General features: G+C 35.2%; 4 protein-coding genes across 5 annotated transcripts; 3 read left to right on the plus strand and 1 right to left on the minus strand.

Moving 5' to 3' along the window:
• Nucleotides 1–179: 179 nt before the first annotated feature.
• On the plus strand, nt 180–1,334 carry LOC18051773 (oxygen-evolving enhancer protein 3, chloroplastic). Its single transcript, XM_006449076.2, has 3 exons — nt 180–626; nt 720–1,015; nt 1,114–1,334. Exons 1-3 carry the CDS (start codon nt 320–322, stop codon nt 1,210–1,212), a joined length of 702 nt encoding a protein of 233 aa, XP_006449139.1. The 5' UTR covers nt 180–319; the 3' UTR covers nt 1,213–1,334.
• A 3,849-nt stretch (nt 1,335–5,183) lies between these two features.
• Nucleotides 5,184–6,684, plus strand: LOC18051774 (probable transcription factor At1g11510). The gene has a single exon (XM_006449077.2). The coding sequence runs from the start codon at nt 5,322–5,324 to the stop codon at nt 6,501–6,503; it is 1,182 nt and encodes a 393-aa protein (XP_006449140.1). The 5' UTR covers nt 5,184–5,321; the 3' UTR covers nt 6,504–6,684.
• Nucleotides 6,685–8,471: 1,787 nt separating this feature from the next.
• On the minus strand, nt 8,472–9,676 carry LOC18051775. 2 transcript variants are annotated; one of them, XM_024191639.1, is made up of 3 exons: nt 9,254–9,676; nt 8,970–9,175; nt 8,472–8,880 (listed from the first exon to the last, which is right to left on the minus strand). In XM_024191639.1, the coding sequence occupies exons 1-3, from the start codon at nt 9,350–9,352 to the stop codon at nt 8,670–8,672; spliced, it is 516 nt and encodes a 171-aa protein (XP_024047407.1). In that variant the 5' UTR covers nt 9,353–9,676; the 3' UTR covers nt 8,472–8,669. The 2 variants fall into 2 exon arrangements, with proteins under 2 accessions (XP_024047407.1, XP_006449141.1); XM_006449078.2 differs by having other exon boundaries at nt 8,970–9,676.
• A 680-nt stretch (nt 9,677–10,356) lies between these two features.
• LOC18051776 (protein HEAT-STRESS-ASSOCIATED 32) lies at nt 10,357–13,080 on the plus strand. Its single transcript, XM_006449079.2, has 5 exons — nt 10,357–10,652; nt 11,084–11,275; nt 11,375–11,585; nt 12,375–12,598; nt 12,691–13,080. Exons 1-5 carry the CDS (start codon nt 10,521–10,523, stop codon nt 12,799–12,801), a joined length of 870 nt encoding a protein of 289 aa, XP_006449142.1. The 5' UTR covers nt 10,357–10,520; the 3' UTR covers nt 12,802–13,080.
• The last annotated feature ends 203 nt before the right edge of the window (nt 13,081–13,283 follow it).

Here is a 13,283-nt window from a genome sequence, read left to right on the forward strand (position 1 = left end):
CAGCAATGTTAGGATAACAATCTGGTGGAATCCACGTGTCAAAAATCCACCAGCCCACACTCAGACCCAATCTAACTTGTCAACAAGAAAAATCATCAATATGACACGTGTCTAAAAGCAATTGGCAAAGACCACAGCCAACTTATCCAAGTAGAAAACGGCGGATAAGGTGCTGGCCCAAAATCAATCTACATCGCAGAACGCAAATAACAAAACTTAAACCACATCACCCAAGTATCCAAAAATATAATTTCACCTTACTGCTTCAATTCTCCACCAATTGAAAGAAGCAAATTTCTGAAACCCGATTTAGTGAAAAATGGCACAAGCTATGGCGTCAATGGCTGGCTTACGTGGATCCTCCCACTCGCAGGCTGTTCTTGAAGGTAGCTTCCAGCTCAGTGGCCCACACCGCTTGAACGCCCCTAGCAACAGCAGAGTTGCTGTGGCTCGCCCTGGTTTCACTGTTAGAGCCCAGCAGGCATCAAACGAGCCTGAAACTAGCCGCCGTGCTATGCTTGGTCTTGTTGCTGCAGGTGTGGCCTCAGGTTCCTTTGTTCAAGCTGTACTTGCTGATGCCACTCCCATCAAAGTTGGTCCTCCTCCCCCACCCTCTGGCGGATTGCGTAAGCTTTACCAAATATATGCCAGTCTTTATAAGTCCTTGATATTCAAAATGTTTCTTTATGAAATTTGGAAATCTTGATGTTGGCGTGCAGCTGGAACGTTGAACTCCGATGAGCCAAGAGACCTGGATCTGCCACTGAAGGAGAGGTTCTTCATCCAACCACTTAGTCCAGCCCAGGCAGCAGAGAGAGCAAAGGCGTCAGCAAAGGATATTCTTAATGTCAAGGAATTAATAGACAAGAAGGCCTGGCCCTATGTTCAGAATGATCTCCGTCTCAGGGCCTCATACCTTCGCTATGACCTCAACACTATCATTTCTGCTAAGCCCAAAGATGAGAAACAATCCCTCAAGAACCTCACTGGAAAGCTCTTCCAGACCATCGGCAATGTGAGTTTTTTTTTTCCTTCTGAAGTTGATTGCTTGTTAATTTATAATTAGTAATCTTAATGTGAATATTTTGGATTTTTTTTTGGTTCGTCTGCCAGCTTGACCATGCGGCAAAGATTAAGAGCACTCCTGAAGCAGAGAAATACTATGCGGAGACTGTATCTACCCTGAACGATGTTCTCTCCAAGGTTGGCTAAGCAGAATTAATATAATCTGATGTAAACTATATTTTTCATTTTGTGAGGCAACAACTTCTGTGAATTTTATTGCAAGCTGACGTTCCGCTCAAAGTATCGAGAATAATTTGTCCAGGGTGAAACGTCTATAATTTTAACTGCTAAGAAACTGGCAGGCAGGCCCTCAAATATGGAGCATCAATCTTGTAGTGTTGTTGTGCATAAATTTTTGGTGACATAATAAACTGCAAGCGAAGCTCAATGGAGCAATCCATACTATTTCGAGCAGAGATGCAATCCAAAAACAGAAACCAAAAAAAAAAAGGAAAAGTAAAACAACACTCAGAACGATATAGTCAGCAGAAGACAATAAAAACTAAATAGCATTTCAATTGAAATAAAGAAAAGTATAGAACGAAAGATAAACAACAAGAATAAGAGAAGATGACTAATGTGCGACCCTGTTTCAACTTTACACTTTCCTTTGTGGTTGTATCTTCTCTCTGTTAGCATCCCTTATGCATCTCCGAAGTAGCAAACCTCATATTCGATATTCTTCTCAACAGAACATTATAGGTAAACATTTTTCCTATTATTTGATGAATTATAGAATAACTTCGCTTGTTCTAAGGTTGTAGGAACAGGAATAGCATTCTTTAAATCTTGATTTTCTCTCAGAAATGTCAAAGGACCAATGAGGCAATAACCTTTTTTTTTCTTTTTTTTTTTTGGCCCCCAATCCACTCGATCTTTTTTGGGGTCTTCTAATACAGGGGCATGCAGCTTCTCTTCCACTATATCAGCATTTTTGTTCAAGAAAGAGAAAGCAAAGTATTACGCAAGAAGCACTCACTCCCGATATCATCATATCAAGACTCTATATAACAAAGTAGCCATTGGATCCATTAATGTCATTTTTTTCATAAAATATAATAAAGAGCCTCCAGAGTTCTTCTAAAGGATGAAGACTTCTTCTGCTCGCGGATTTACCCAGAAAGATACGAAAAACTCGAGTTTAAAGAGAATTATTATTAGCAATGCCAGTAAGAGTAGAGCACTAATCAGAACATATATGGATCGAGGTGACCCGGTTTAAGGATACGTTTTGTAAAGCATACAGCAGCTTTTCTAAGTAAACCTTTTACCAAAGAAAAAGTTTTTGAGTGACGCTGTTGGCACCGCTCTATATCTCTTATGAAACCCCATTGTTTTGTATTTATAAATTTATTTTTTATACTTTAAATTGTATTAAACATAAAAGTTACCTAATTAAACACACCTACCTTGTTTTCTTAGTCTTTTTCTCCATTATAAGCCCTTTAAATCTATAAATTTTGAAAAAACAATGAATTTTCATAGAATAAGAATTTGATCTAAATATAAACTAAGTTTTTGTAGGGAAGATAATTTGATGAAATTTGTTTACTTAGGCCAATTTTTTTTTTTTTTTTGGGATATGCATATACTTCTCTTTATTTATATAGATATACACTCAAGTTATTACCTACTAAGAAAAACTAAGAGAGATGGCGATAAAAATAAAAAATTCATGAATGCTATATCGAGAAAAAAATTGAAAATGATTTGAAATGGGGGAGGGGAGAGAGAGAGAGCGTCTGACAGATTTATTTTTTTTAATTTCCCATAACTACTATGCACGTGTTTATGAAGAAAATGCAGCAAATAAGGGTTATTTTAGGAATTAAAAATGATATATATAGAAAAGAGGTTTGAAGAGAATGTTAGAGGTGTGCCACTAGTCTCACTCAAAAGTTTTTTGATTGTAAATTATATAGATTTTACTAAAGATGGTTTAATTATCCCAATAATTAAATATTTTAATTTTATATGATAACAATGAATATATATATATATATATATATATATATGAATAAGAGTATTTTAGACCATTTGACCTTTTTAAAATTTAATAGATATTTTTATTTTAAGATAATAGTTCGATTAGTTTGACTCTTAAGGTACGTTTGGCACACTATATTGTATTATATTGTATTGTACTATTTTAATGTTGTTGTATTATATTATGTTGTATTACATTATCACTGTATTATATTAATACTATACAATATTTGGTATTGCACTGTACTGTATTAATTTTTAATTAGACTATATTTGGTGTTGCATTGTATTATATTAATTTTTTGTGATTAATTAAATTAAATAATTAGAAATAATATTTATTAATACCTAGAAAAATACTAAATATAGAAATCTTAAATTTTAGAAATTTAACAATTTTTTGGTAGATGTTAAAAATTAATGATTAAATTTCTAAAATTTGTATTATAATTATAATAAAATAAAATTTATAAAAGTTAATATTATATGTAAATAATAATTTTATATTATAATTATTAATATAAATTAATAAATTATTATCCAATAATATTATATTATATTTTAATTTATAATATAATATTTTAATTTTTAATGTATTAATAAATTTGTAATTTAATATAACTAATAATAAATATTTAAATTTGAATAATATTAATTTAAAATTAATATTACTGTAAATAATAATATAATATTATTATGTTATTTTTATATGAATCATTAATATATAAATATAATATTATAATAGAATATAGTATTATTAAATAAAATAATATTATCATATAATTTATTTTATAATATTTTAATAAAATAAATTTGCCTCAATTGAGGCAAAAGCTCCTGCATTTACACAAACCCGAGGTTCCCTCATTGTGATGCATTATAATGCACCACAATGAGGTCTCAAATTTTGCCAAACATTCTCTTGGTAATAAACTAATGTGAATAGTTTTATAATACCACATAATCCTAGGTTCCAAACACACCCAGTAAGAAAACAATGAAACTAAATATTACAATGAAATTAAAAAAAAAAGGATAAAAAACAATGAAATTAAATATTACCTTCTAACCATGAACTGAACTCTTAGTAGCTATTATAACAGGAGATTTTAAATTTCAAGAAACAACAATAGGTAGCTAAAAATTTAAATACTTTGGAAACAAAGTTTCAATTAATTTGATTGCCGACATTAAAAAAAAAAAAGGTTTGTATGCACAAAGAAGAGAGTTCAAGGGAAATGGAGTCACAACAACGAATTTCAAGTTTTCAACCATAACAGAATTTGTAATCTGCTGTGCGACATTCCGATGTATTAAAAAGTGAAGATTAAAAATATCAATGTAATCTTTATATTAAACAAAAAGAAAATTAGGAGGAATTTAGTAATAGTATAGTTTTTAAAATGATTGATGATATCTATGTTATAAAAATAATTAATTGTGAAAAGAGCTGATTAAATATTTGATAAAATTTATTTTTAAAAGTACAATAAGTTTAAAAACAGGATAAAACTGTGGTGCAACTGTGGTACCGTGCCACAGTTGCACCCAACTGTTGGATTCCCACTTATTTAAGTGGACCTCACTCATTTGAGTGGATCCAACGGTTGGTGCAACTGTGGCACTGTACCACAGTTACACTGTAGCCTGACCCTTAAAAACAATCATATATCTTTGATAAATTTCACTTTTAAGATATTGTAAGAATATAAATAACTTAAATAAATATAATGTTCAATAAAATTTATTTACACATAAATATATAATTATGTGTATATATAATAAATAAAAATAAAAATAAAAAATTTTATTTTATTAATTACATGTATATTTTATGGTTTTATTTCTTATTAAATAAGAATAATTTTAGATTTTCATAATATATGTTAGTATGTATATAAAAATATATTAAGTATAAAATTAAATTTTTAAAATTTTATTAAATATCAAAATTAACTTTTTATTTTTTAAAATTTATTTTTAAGTCTCTAGAGTACAATCCTACACGGCCTTACTAGGGTAATGCATGGGCCAAGCGCAAGCATGGGGGCTTAGGCTGTCGTCCGAATTTCCCAAGGAAATCAAATCAGAAAGTATTAAAATCCAACGGTGACTAATTGCCTGGCCTTTCGGCTTGGATCCATACAGACAATAGATTTAGAACAAACGTACACACTGTTTTCAATTTGTTTTATAATTTATAAACCTCTCCGCAAACCCTAGTCCTCGTGCAGTAACAACACTCATATACTATCGGTCTTTGTCTTTCTATGGCACCGAAGAAGCCGAATCCGATGGAAGAACCTCCAGCTGCTTCTTCATCAGAAGAAGTGGAAGAAGACGGCGACTCTTCGGGGTCAGAAGAAGTGTCGTCATCCGATGGCGATGGAGAAGAGGATGCTCAAGAGCCGGCAAAGACACAATCTCCTCCACCGCAAAAAACCCATAAGCAGTCGGCTGTTAAAAAGCCTGAAGCTACCCCAGCAACTCCTCAAACCAAGTCCCTCAGCTCCGGAGAATCTGAGTCGGAATCTGAATCCGAGTCCGAACCCGATGCTACTCCGAAGCCGATAGCCACCAAGCCTATGGAAGAAACTCCAAAAGTAACAAAACCCAGGTCTAAACCATTGTCGTCGAAACGCCCGAATGAGACCGAGGAGTCTGCAAAAGATTCGAAACGAGCTAAAAAGAAGAGTCCGGAGGCGGATCCGGATGAGGAGGAACAGAAAAAGCCTGGAGAGGATACAAAGAAGCAGCTTTTCCAAAGGCTGTGGAGTGAGGATGATGAAATTGTCGTGCTAAAGGGAATGATTGACTATTCGACAAAAAAGGGTCTTGATCCGAATCAAGATATGCAAGGTTTCTATGATTATATCAAGAATTCGCTTCACGTGGATGTTAGTAAAGCTCAATTGGTGGACAAGATTAGGAGATTGAAGAAAAAGTTTGAGAACAATCTTGGAAAAGGTAAAAAGAAAGGAGAAGATCGTACTTTTTCGAAGCCACACGAGCAGAAAGCCTATGATTTGTCTAAACAGTTTTGGGGAGGTGAAAGTACTGGTGGAGTCATTGAATCAGCTGCTAAGTCTAATGGGAAACCAAAGAAGAATCAGAACCAAAAAGGGAATAGTAAGTCATTGGCGGCTTTGAAAGCAGAGTTGACTGACGGGGCAGAAGGAGATAAGATGGAAGTTGATAATGATAAAGGGAATGCTGTCAACAAGACTGTGAATTTGAAGGACAAAGACAAGGTTTTGTTTGATAAGAGTCTTGGTGTGGCTGGTTTGGAGGAGTTTGTGCTCCGTGATGGATTGGACATGATTGAAGGAGCCAAAAAGGCCGAGTTGGAGGAAAGGTGGAAGGAATTGCAGGTTGCTCAGTTGGAGTTGTTCCTGCAGCGGAATGAGTTGATAAAGGAGCAGGCAAAGTTGATTTTGGAAGCCATGAAGTAATTAAGCTGCTGGTTCTATTTAGGTATAAGTTATGGTTCTTGCAGTTGTTGTTTTGAGAATAACAAACATATTAACCGTTTGTTGATTGTGGAATTTTCTGGTATAGGTGGCTATATCATTGTCTTGGATGGATTGTAGTTTAATCTTACCATGGCCAGATAAATATATTTGATGTTTGTGATGTGCTCATTTTGGTTTAATTATCCGGCAGGGACCTCTAAATTGTTGTTTCTTTATGTTTTGTCCTGTTCCTAGTGAATACTATTATATTACTGCTTAATTTGTAGATCTGGTTATCACTTTTCATCTTTGCTTTGTTGATGGTAAATTCTGAATATTGCTGGAATATGGAGGTAGAGACCATCTTTTGATGAGTTGATCCATCTTTAGGCTGTTTGTTTCATTCATGTTAAGCATATATAATTGTGTCTTTCTTGTTAAATAGGGATTCAAATTAAGTCTAGACCATTTTCATTGTACTATAGCATATTGCTTTTGGGCATGGTCTCTGAAATGAATGTTGGATATTTGATTTTTGCATCAATTTTGTTTGAGATAGGTGAGGTTTGGAATTAAATGAATAGGTAAATGTAGAACTGGCTTTTACAATCTTTCTCTGTGAGAACAACCTCGCTTCTCAGTCTTCAGTTGTCACATGTCCTGAATGTGTTGTCATTTTTTCTGAAATGTTGACCGTAAGCTGTAACTGAGGAGTACTACCATGCATTTGAGTGCTTAATTTGGAAACTAATTAGCTCATAAGATAACAAAAAAGGTTACTTATTAAAATATATTGTAGTTAATTTCTGGTTATGGAAAACCAGTTTTCATTATACATGGACATCTTCTGATTCCTTCTTTAAAGATTGAACTATTGCATTTTGGGATGCAGTTGTTGATCTGTTCTGGAAGGACATGTGGAGTGTAGGGATTGTTGCACGGAAGTTTTTCTTTCAACTTTCAGTTGCCTTCCTAGTTGTAGGTTTAGATATTGTGCACAGAGACTCGTCAACAATGGATTTGGAAGAGGGCAGTTTAGGTGCCATATTGAAGATAACAGAATAGTTGATTCATTTTTGTACCAGAGAGATTTAGATATATGAGACTTTTGTTCCTGTAAACCAAATTTCACCGTATGAGTCTAGGATTGCTTGGTTTTCTAAGGGAATTTGTGATGGACAGTGGTGTTCCCATTCACATAATTGATACTGCTGGTGGTTTCTGAAAAGATAGGAAGTTACTCTTAATCTGAATGGAGGTATCTGACACTGGCGTCTGTTGGTTTAGTATTGGGTTCCAACACTGGGTTTTGTTGGTTTAAGTAACATTTGCTGGATTGTCGAGAGATCTTTTGTAGGAGTCAGGAGGAGGATTTGTCTTGGGAAACCTCTGATGAGTGGAGTTCTAGTAGACATTTTATCAAATGAAGTATTCGCCTTAAGAACTTTGTAATGTTATATACTTTGCATCATCAGTGAAATTATGTGGAATATTGCTGTTTTGCGCTTGGAACATCCTCTTATTGATTACTTGAAACCATTTACACGTATACAGCAAATAGGGATATTGCTTTGCAGAAGTTATAAGATCTGTCTTCAGTTCTGATGATTGCTGAATGGCTTGAAACTTCCTTTTTGTTTGGACTGATGTCTTTGCTACTTTGTAATTGGAAGTAATCCGAAGAATAAGTTAGATTTCATTACATACAAATCATGTTGCTTGCTGATAGTCTTGAATTTCATAAAAGAGGACTTAAAACAGTTTGGTTTCAATTAAACACGGGGAAGTAGTGTAATGTTGATAAATTTGGAATATCAACAATCTTATTCTTAGCTTTGACCAAGGGTGGTCTGACATTAGAACTGCAACACTACAGCATACAAATTGCTTGGCAATTGTCTTTATATTATTTAATCGTTATGAAGAGCGAGGGTAATGAAGAGTGAGTGTTCCACTAGGCGAGTTGTATATTCACAGAGACTCTAAACTTGTGAATTGTGATGATCAATAGTAAATACATTTGGTGTTGGAATCAATTTAATGTCAACAAATTCAGCAACTTTTAACTTATTGATCATACTACAAATTTTAAATGAAACAATCATCCTTCTATGTTTTGGCAAAAATAAACAAGAAAGTTTGAAAGCAAGAAGAATGCAAATGTATTTAAGCGTGGCCACCCTGTCGAGCCAATTTTTCTTCCCGATCCGAGGCTGTAGCGGATACATAATAAGCAACTGTGAACAATCCATGGATAAAGCAAATAATGCCGCCTACGGAGAAAAAACGATGGTGAGATATCCCGCATGATTTTCTTGATTTTGAATTTGCCATTGTTCCTATGATTAGCAACGAGAACCCAACCGCTAGTGTGATCCTGTTATTTAACAACAATTGATATAATAAATTTCGGGGTAAATTTTCTTAGAAGTGATGATGAAATTATCAGAGGATGAGACCACATACCAAGCGAAGATGAGAGAAAACACAGCTAGTTGCCTGTTGGCAGAAGCTTTTGCCATATCCTCTCTAGACCAGAAGCAAACGCACCCACCAAGCAAATTAGCAATAACATGGGCAAGAGCCAGAAGCACAGCAGCAGCCAACCCCAGGTTAAAAGCTTTGTGACTGGGTTCTCTGCACTCGAAAATCCATAGCCTCAAATGTTTCACCTGTTGACGGAACAACTCAGGGTTATTATTATCAAAATGCTGAAACAATAATTTCAACTTAAAATTGCTTAAACATGCCTTGTTCTGAGCTACTTCAGCTTCAATGCCAAGTATGCCAGCAGTAATGTCAAGAGCCATGATCAAGAGACAGATCAAAAACCCAATGTTTTTCGGCATTGTTGCGGTAAGCAAAGACCCTGTGGAGGCTATTCTGAAGGGGGAAATGGCAGGAGAAATCTTATAGCTACAGAAATTTTTTGTTTCCTCTTGGTTAGATAAGCTTTACGAGTTATTGTTGAAGAGGAGAATACGAATAAAGTAGGAACAGGTATGAAAATTAATAACAAATGCGTGAGAGATTAGCTGTGAGTTACAGAGTAAAAGCTTCTTTTGTCTTCACATTTTTCTTTATTCCTCTTCTTTTTTCCCCGTAACTCTTCTTTTCAAATTCTGATTCCTTACATGGGTGACAAGGAAAGTAGAGTATCACCAAGAGGTTGAGTAATGTACAGTGTAAAATTGATGAATTGTTCAATGCTTAAGGTGATCATTGCTGTGTTCCCAGCTTCCAATGGTTTATGGAGGCTTCAATGATACATGAAATCTTTGCTTTCCGTTACCCTTGGTTATAATCTACATCTACATATATTATAATATGAAGTTTACTGGAAGTAAGATTTATCATATGTTTGTAGTGCAATTAAAAAATCTATCGAGGCGAATTCGGAAATCTAATCCTAGAAATATTTGAAAAGATATTTTCTGAGTTTGTGACCTCAACTTTTGTTGAGAGAACAAGCCCATCATTAAGCCAAGCTTCAATAGCATCTTACGATTTTGTTTATTTTTTAATAAAGTTAGTAGAAGTTTGGGTGGGAGTTACTTTGATGTTACATAATGAAAGAATAAAACACTTCTGGTTTCACATGTAAGCTGTAAGCAATCTTTTTCAGGAAGCAGAAATATGCGAATTTGCTCAGATAGATCATTTCCGTACAGAAATACTGAAATAGAATCCGTCCAGTCGTTTCGTTCATTACATTTTGGGCCCCGCCTTTAATTGGACGGCACGGTCCAATTTCGGAAAGGCTTGGCCCAAATTGTATTTTTAGCACAACATATTGGGCCCATCGAACAAGCGGTGATTGAATTAAAACACAAACGGAAAATAGAGATGACGCGGGGACACGGGAAAATACAGGAAATAGAAAAACATTTTATTTTCTGGAAGGAGCTCAAGACATCTCCAGAAAACTAGCCATTTCTTGATAATAAAAAAAAGTAAGACAAAATCGAAGAGAAAGATTGAGCAAAAGAGAAACAGAAAGGAAATCAAACGGGATCAATGTCTGGGTATTATTACGGATGGAAGAGCTTCGACGAGGACGAGGACAGGGCAGAGAAACCTCGGAGGTTCGGTGTCACCGAGATGAGAAGTCCTCATTATACTCTCAGCAGCAGCCATAACGTCCTCGAGGTTTTTCTCTTTCTTTATTTTTTATGAACTGAACCTTCTTTTTATAATTTGTTATTAAGTTGATAAGGTACTAACTTACATGGCATAATATGATGATAAGAAGAGTGGAAACTCTTTTTTTTTTTTTTTCACTCTTTCAATCATATCGCAGCCACTTCAATTCGTACATATGACTTGCTATAGATGAGTTGCTCTCCAGATGCTATGCCTTCTGATATAAATTGATTCACCTACCTAAGATGGATGAATTTTTTAATAAGCTTATGACTCCAGCTATATGGTCCTTATTTGTTGTTAAAAGACATGGTTTATTGTTTTGCTTTGACGTACTGATGTCCTTGGTTAATGGAGCACGATTGATGTGTAACTCTGGGAGGTGATGCGGTTGCAGCGGTTCTACTGGTACTTCTGACTGTTATTATGCTTTTCAGGACATTTTTGAGTCTATGGGGCAGTTTGTCGACGGATTGAAGTTCTCTGGGGGTTCCCACAGCCTGATGCCAAAATCCTTTATCGAAGAAGTTGTTAAAAGGGCACACCAACATGATGTATATGTAAGTACGGGTGACTGGGCTGAACATTTGATTCGTAATGGTCCATCAGCTTTCAAAGAATATGTTGAGGTAAGTTGTGCTACAACAAACAACTATTGAGTCTCTTAATATTATTGCAGAACTGATTTGGATATACCCCTGTGATATCTTTTTTTTTTTTTTTAAAAGGATTGTAAGCAGGTGGGATTTGACACAATCGAGCTAAATGTTGGATCACTAGAGATTCCTGAAGAAACTCTTCTCAGATACGTCCGCTTGGTTAAGAGTGCTGGTCTGAAAGCCAAGCCTAAATTTGCAGTAATGTTTAATAAGTCAGACATTCCCTCAGACCGTGATAGAGCATTTGGGGCTTATGTTGCTCGAGCACCTCGGTCGACTGGTATGACCATGGACTTTCGTTGATGATCTGTTATTACAACATGAAACTTAGTATTTTTTTTTTTATTTGTCTGCTTTTCTAGAGGTTGCCAGTTAACAATGCGGATATATGTTTCTTATGATAAACATTGGCTGCAGATAAACTCTTTCTGGCATCGAAGCCAGAAATCGAGGTTGGTATAGGTATCAACAAATCGAGGTTGGTTGAAAGCATGTTTAGTTTCTACTTGTGGGTAGCAGAGGTATCCATGCTATCAAGGGTAGTGAAGGGTCAAATTTAAACCCATAAACACCATAAGATTAGCTCAGAAAACTGCTACATTGCACCTTCCTTGAAATATATACTTTATTGAATGAATGCAAATATGGGACCTTTTAGTTAATTTGTCACAAATTGTTACAAAACTTTATTTAGGTGAGTGTTTAAGCAATTTCTTGTTTGCAAACCTAAATGGGCCCTATTGAGTCATGTTGGCAATTATATGTGCAGAGGTTCGTTGTTGAGGTCAGATTGTTTGTATAAGTATCTCCAACTCAAGAGACCCACACAAAAAATAAATAAAACAAAAGAAGCAAAGCTGAATGTTTTAATGAAATGCTTGGTTTGTTTGAAGCCCTATCACTTTTCTTATCTTAAATTGCCTAAGTTGTGCTGAACTTTGGAATATTGAATGGGAAACTAGTGGTTGTCAGATGAGATATATTGAAAGAATTACAATCTGTTTAGGAAACTGATAATGACAAGATTGTAAACAATCTTTCTAACGATGCATCACTTCTGTTTCTATAGAATATGTTGAAGATGTAGATCTTTTGATCAGAAGGGCCGAAAGATGCTTAGAAGCTGGTGCAGACATGATTATGATTGATTCTGATGATGTCTGCAAACACGCTGACTCTTTGAGGGCAGACATAATTGCAAAGGTCATTGGACGTCTAGGTCTTGAGAAGACCATGTTTGAAGCAACAAATCCAAGAACTTCTGAGTGGTTCATCAGGCGCTATGGTCCGAAGGTATAACATTTATTGAGTGTTTCATTCCATTACTTAACTGGAGTCTTAGATGTGAATGACATACTTCTGACTGGTGGGGATCGGATTTGCAGGTAAATCTATTTGTGGATCACTCTCAAGTGATGGATCTAGAATGCCTCCGTGGCCGTAACTTGGGTAAAAGTCACAGATCTGTTTTGAGTTCGTCATATTTCCTGCTCTGAGTGGCTACCAATTGTTGGGCTAAATCTGTGCCTTGGTGCAGCTGGTTTGTTATTGGTGTAATAATTTGTGTGTTGTGAAAATGTTGAAAATTGTGAGTGTATGAGTGTGAACGTGGCCAATAAATGCCTCAAAGCCTTTTAATGTGACATAAGATGGTTAATGTAAAACCTGGCGTCAGAGGTGTAAATTGCGTGGTGTTAATCCCAACTGAAATGGTGCGTGCTTTGGAGAATGATTAAGGCATTATAAAAACTCAAACTGGGAATTTGGATAATCTATGAAGCTACCGTTCTATAATTTCTTTCACCTTTCCCGTTGTTTTGACTTTTTGAGGACACGGAACTACAAAATAAAATAAATCTATCAAAAACTGGGTTGGTGAAGTTTGAGTTGCGACACCAACCGAACCAGAGCTGCCTGCTACACAATCTCAAAGCGAGTGATGCGTCTTTCGCAGGTTGTCTTGCCACCCGCCCGATTT

This window comes from Citrus clementina, unplaced genomic scaffold (assembly GCF_000493195.1).
Source record: "Citrus clementina cultivar Clemenules unplaced genomic scaffold, Citrus_clementina_v1.0 scaffold_2, whole genome shotgun sequence".
NCBI classification, from domain to species: Eukaryota; Viridiplantae; Streptophyta; class Magnoliopsida; order Sapindales; family Rutaceae; genus Citrus; species Citrus x clementina.

What these genes read in the sequence shown, in the direction of transcription:
- LOC18051775 (XM_006449078.2), bottom strand. Translation starts at nt 9,352, where the DNA reads ATGCCGAAAAACATTGGGTTTTTGATCTGTCTCTTGATCATGGCTCTT. An exon ending in TTTTCTCTCATCTTCGCTTG is followed by an intron (nt 8,881 to 8,969) that starts GTATGTGGTCTC and finishes GTTAAATAACAG; the next exon opens with GATCACACTAGCGGTTGGGT.
- LOC18051773 (XM_006449076.2), top strand. Translation starts at nt 320, where the DNA reads ATGGCACAAGCTATGGCGTCAATGGCTGGCTTACGTGGATCCTCCCAC. An exon ending in CCCACCCTCTGGCGGATTGC is followed by an intron (nt 627 to 719) that starts GTAAGCTTTACC and finishes GTTGGCGTGCAG; the next exon opens with CTGGAACGTTGAACTCCGAT. An exon ending in TCTTCCAGACCATCGGCAAT is followed by an intron (nt 1,016 to 1,113) that starts GTGAGTTTTTTT and finishes TTCGTCTGCCAG; the next exon opens with CTTGACCATGCGGCAAAGAT.
- LOC18051776 (XM_006449079.2), top strand. Translation starts at nt 10,521, where the DNA reads ATGTCTGGGTATTATTACGGATGGAAGAGCTTCGACGAGGACGAGGAC. An exon ending in GCAGCCATAACGTCCTCGAG is followed by an intron (nt 10,653 to 11,083) that starts GTTTTTCTCTTT and finishes TATGCTTTTCAG; the next exon opens with GACATTTTTGAGTCTATGGG. An exon ending in TCGAGCACCTCGGTCGACTG is followed by an intron (nt 11,586 to 12,374) that starts GTATGACCATGG and finishes CTGTTTCTATAG; the next exon opens with AATATGTTGAAGATGTAGAT.
- LOC18051774 (XM_006449077.2), top strand. Translation starts at nt 5,322, where the DNA reads ATGGCACCGAAGAAGCCGAATCCGATGGAAGAACCTCCAGCTGCTTCT.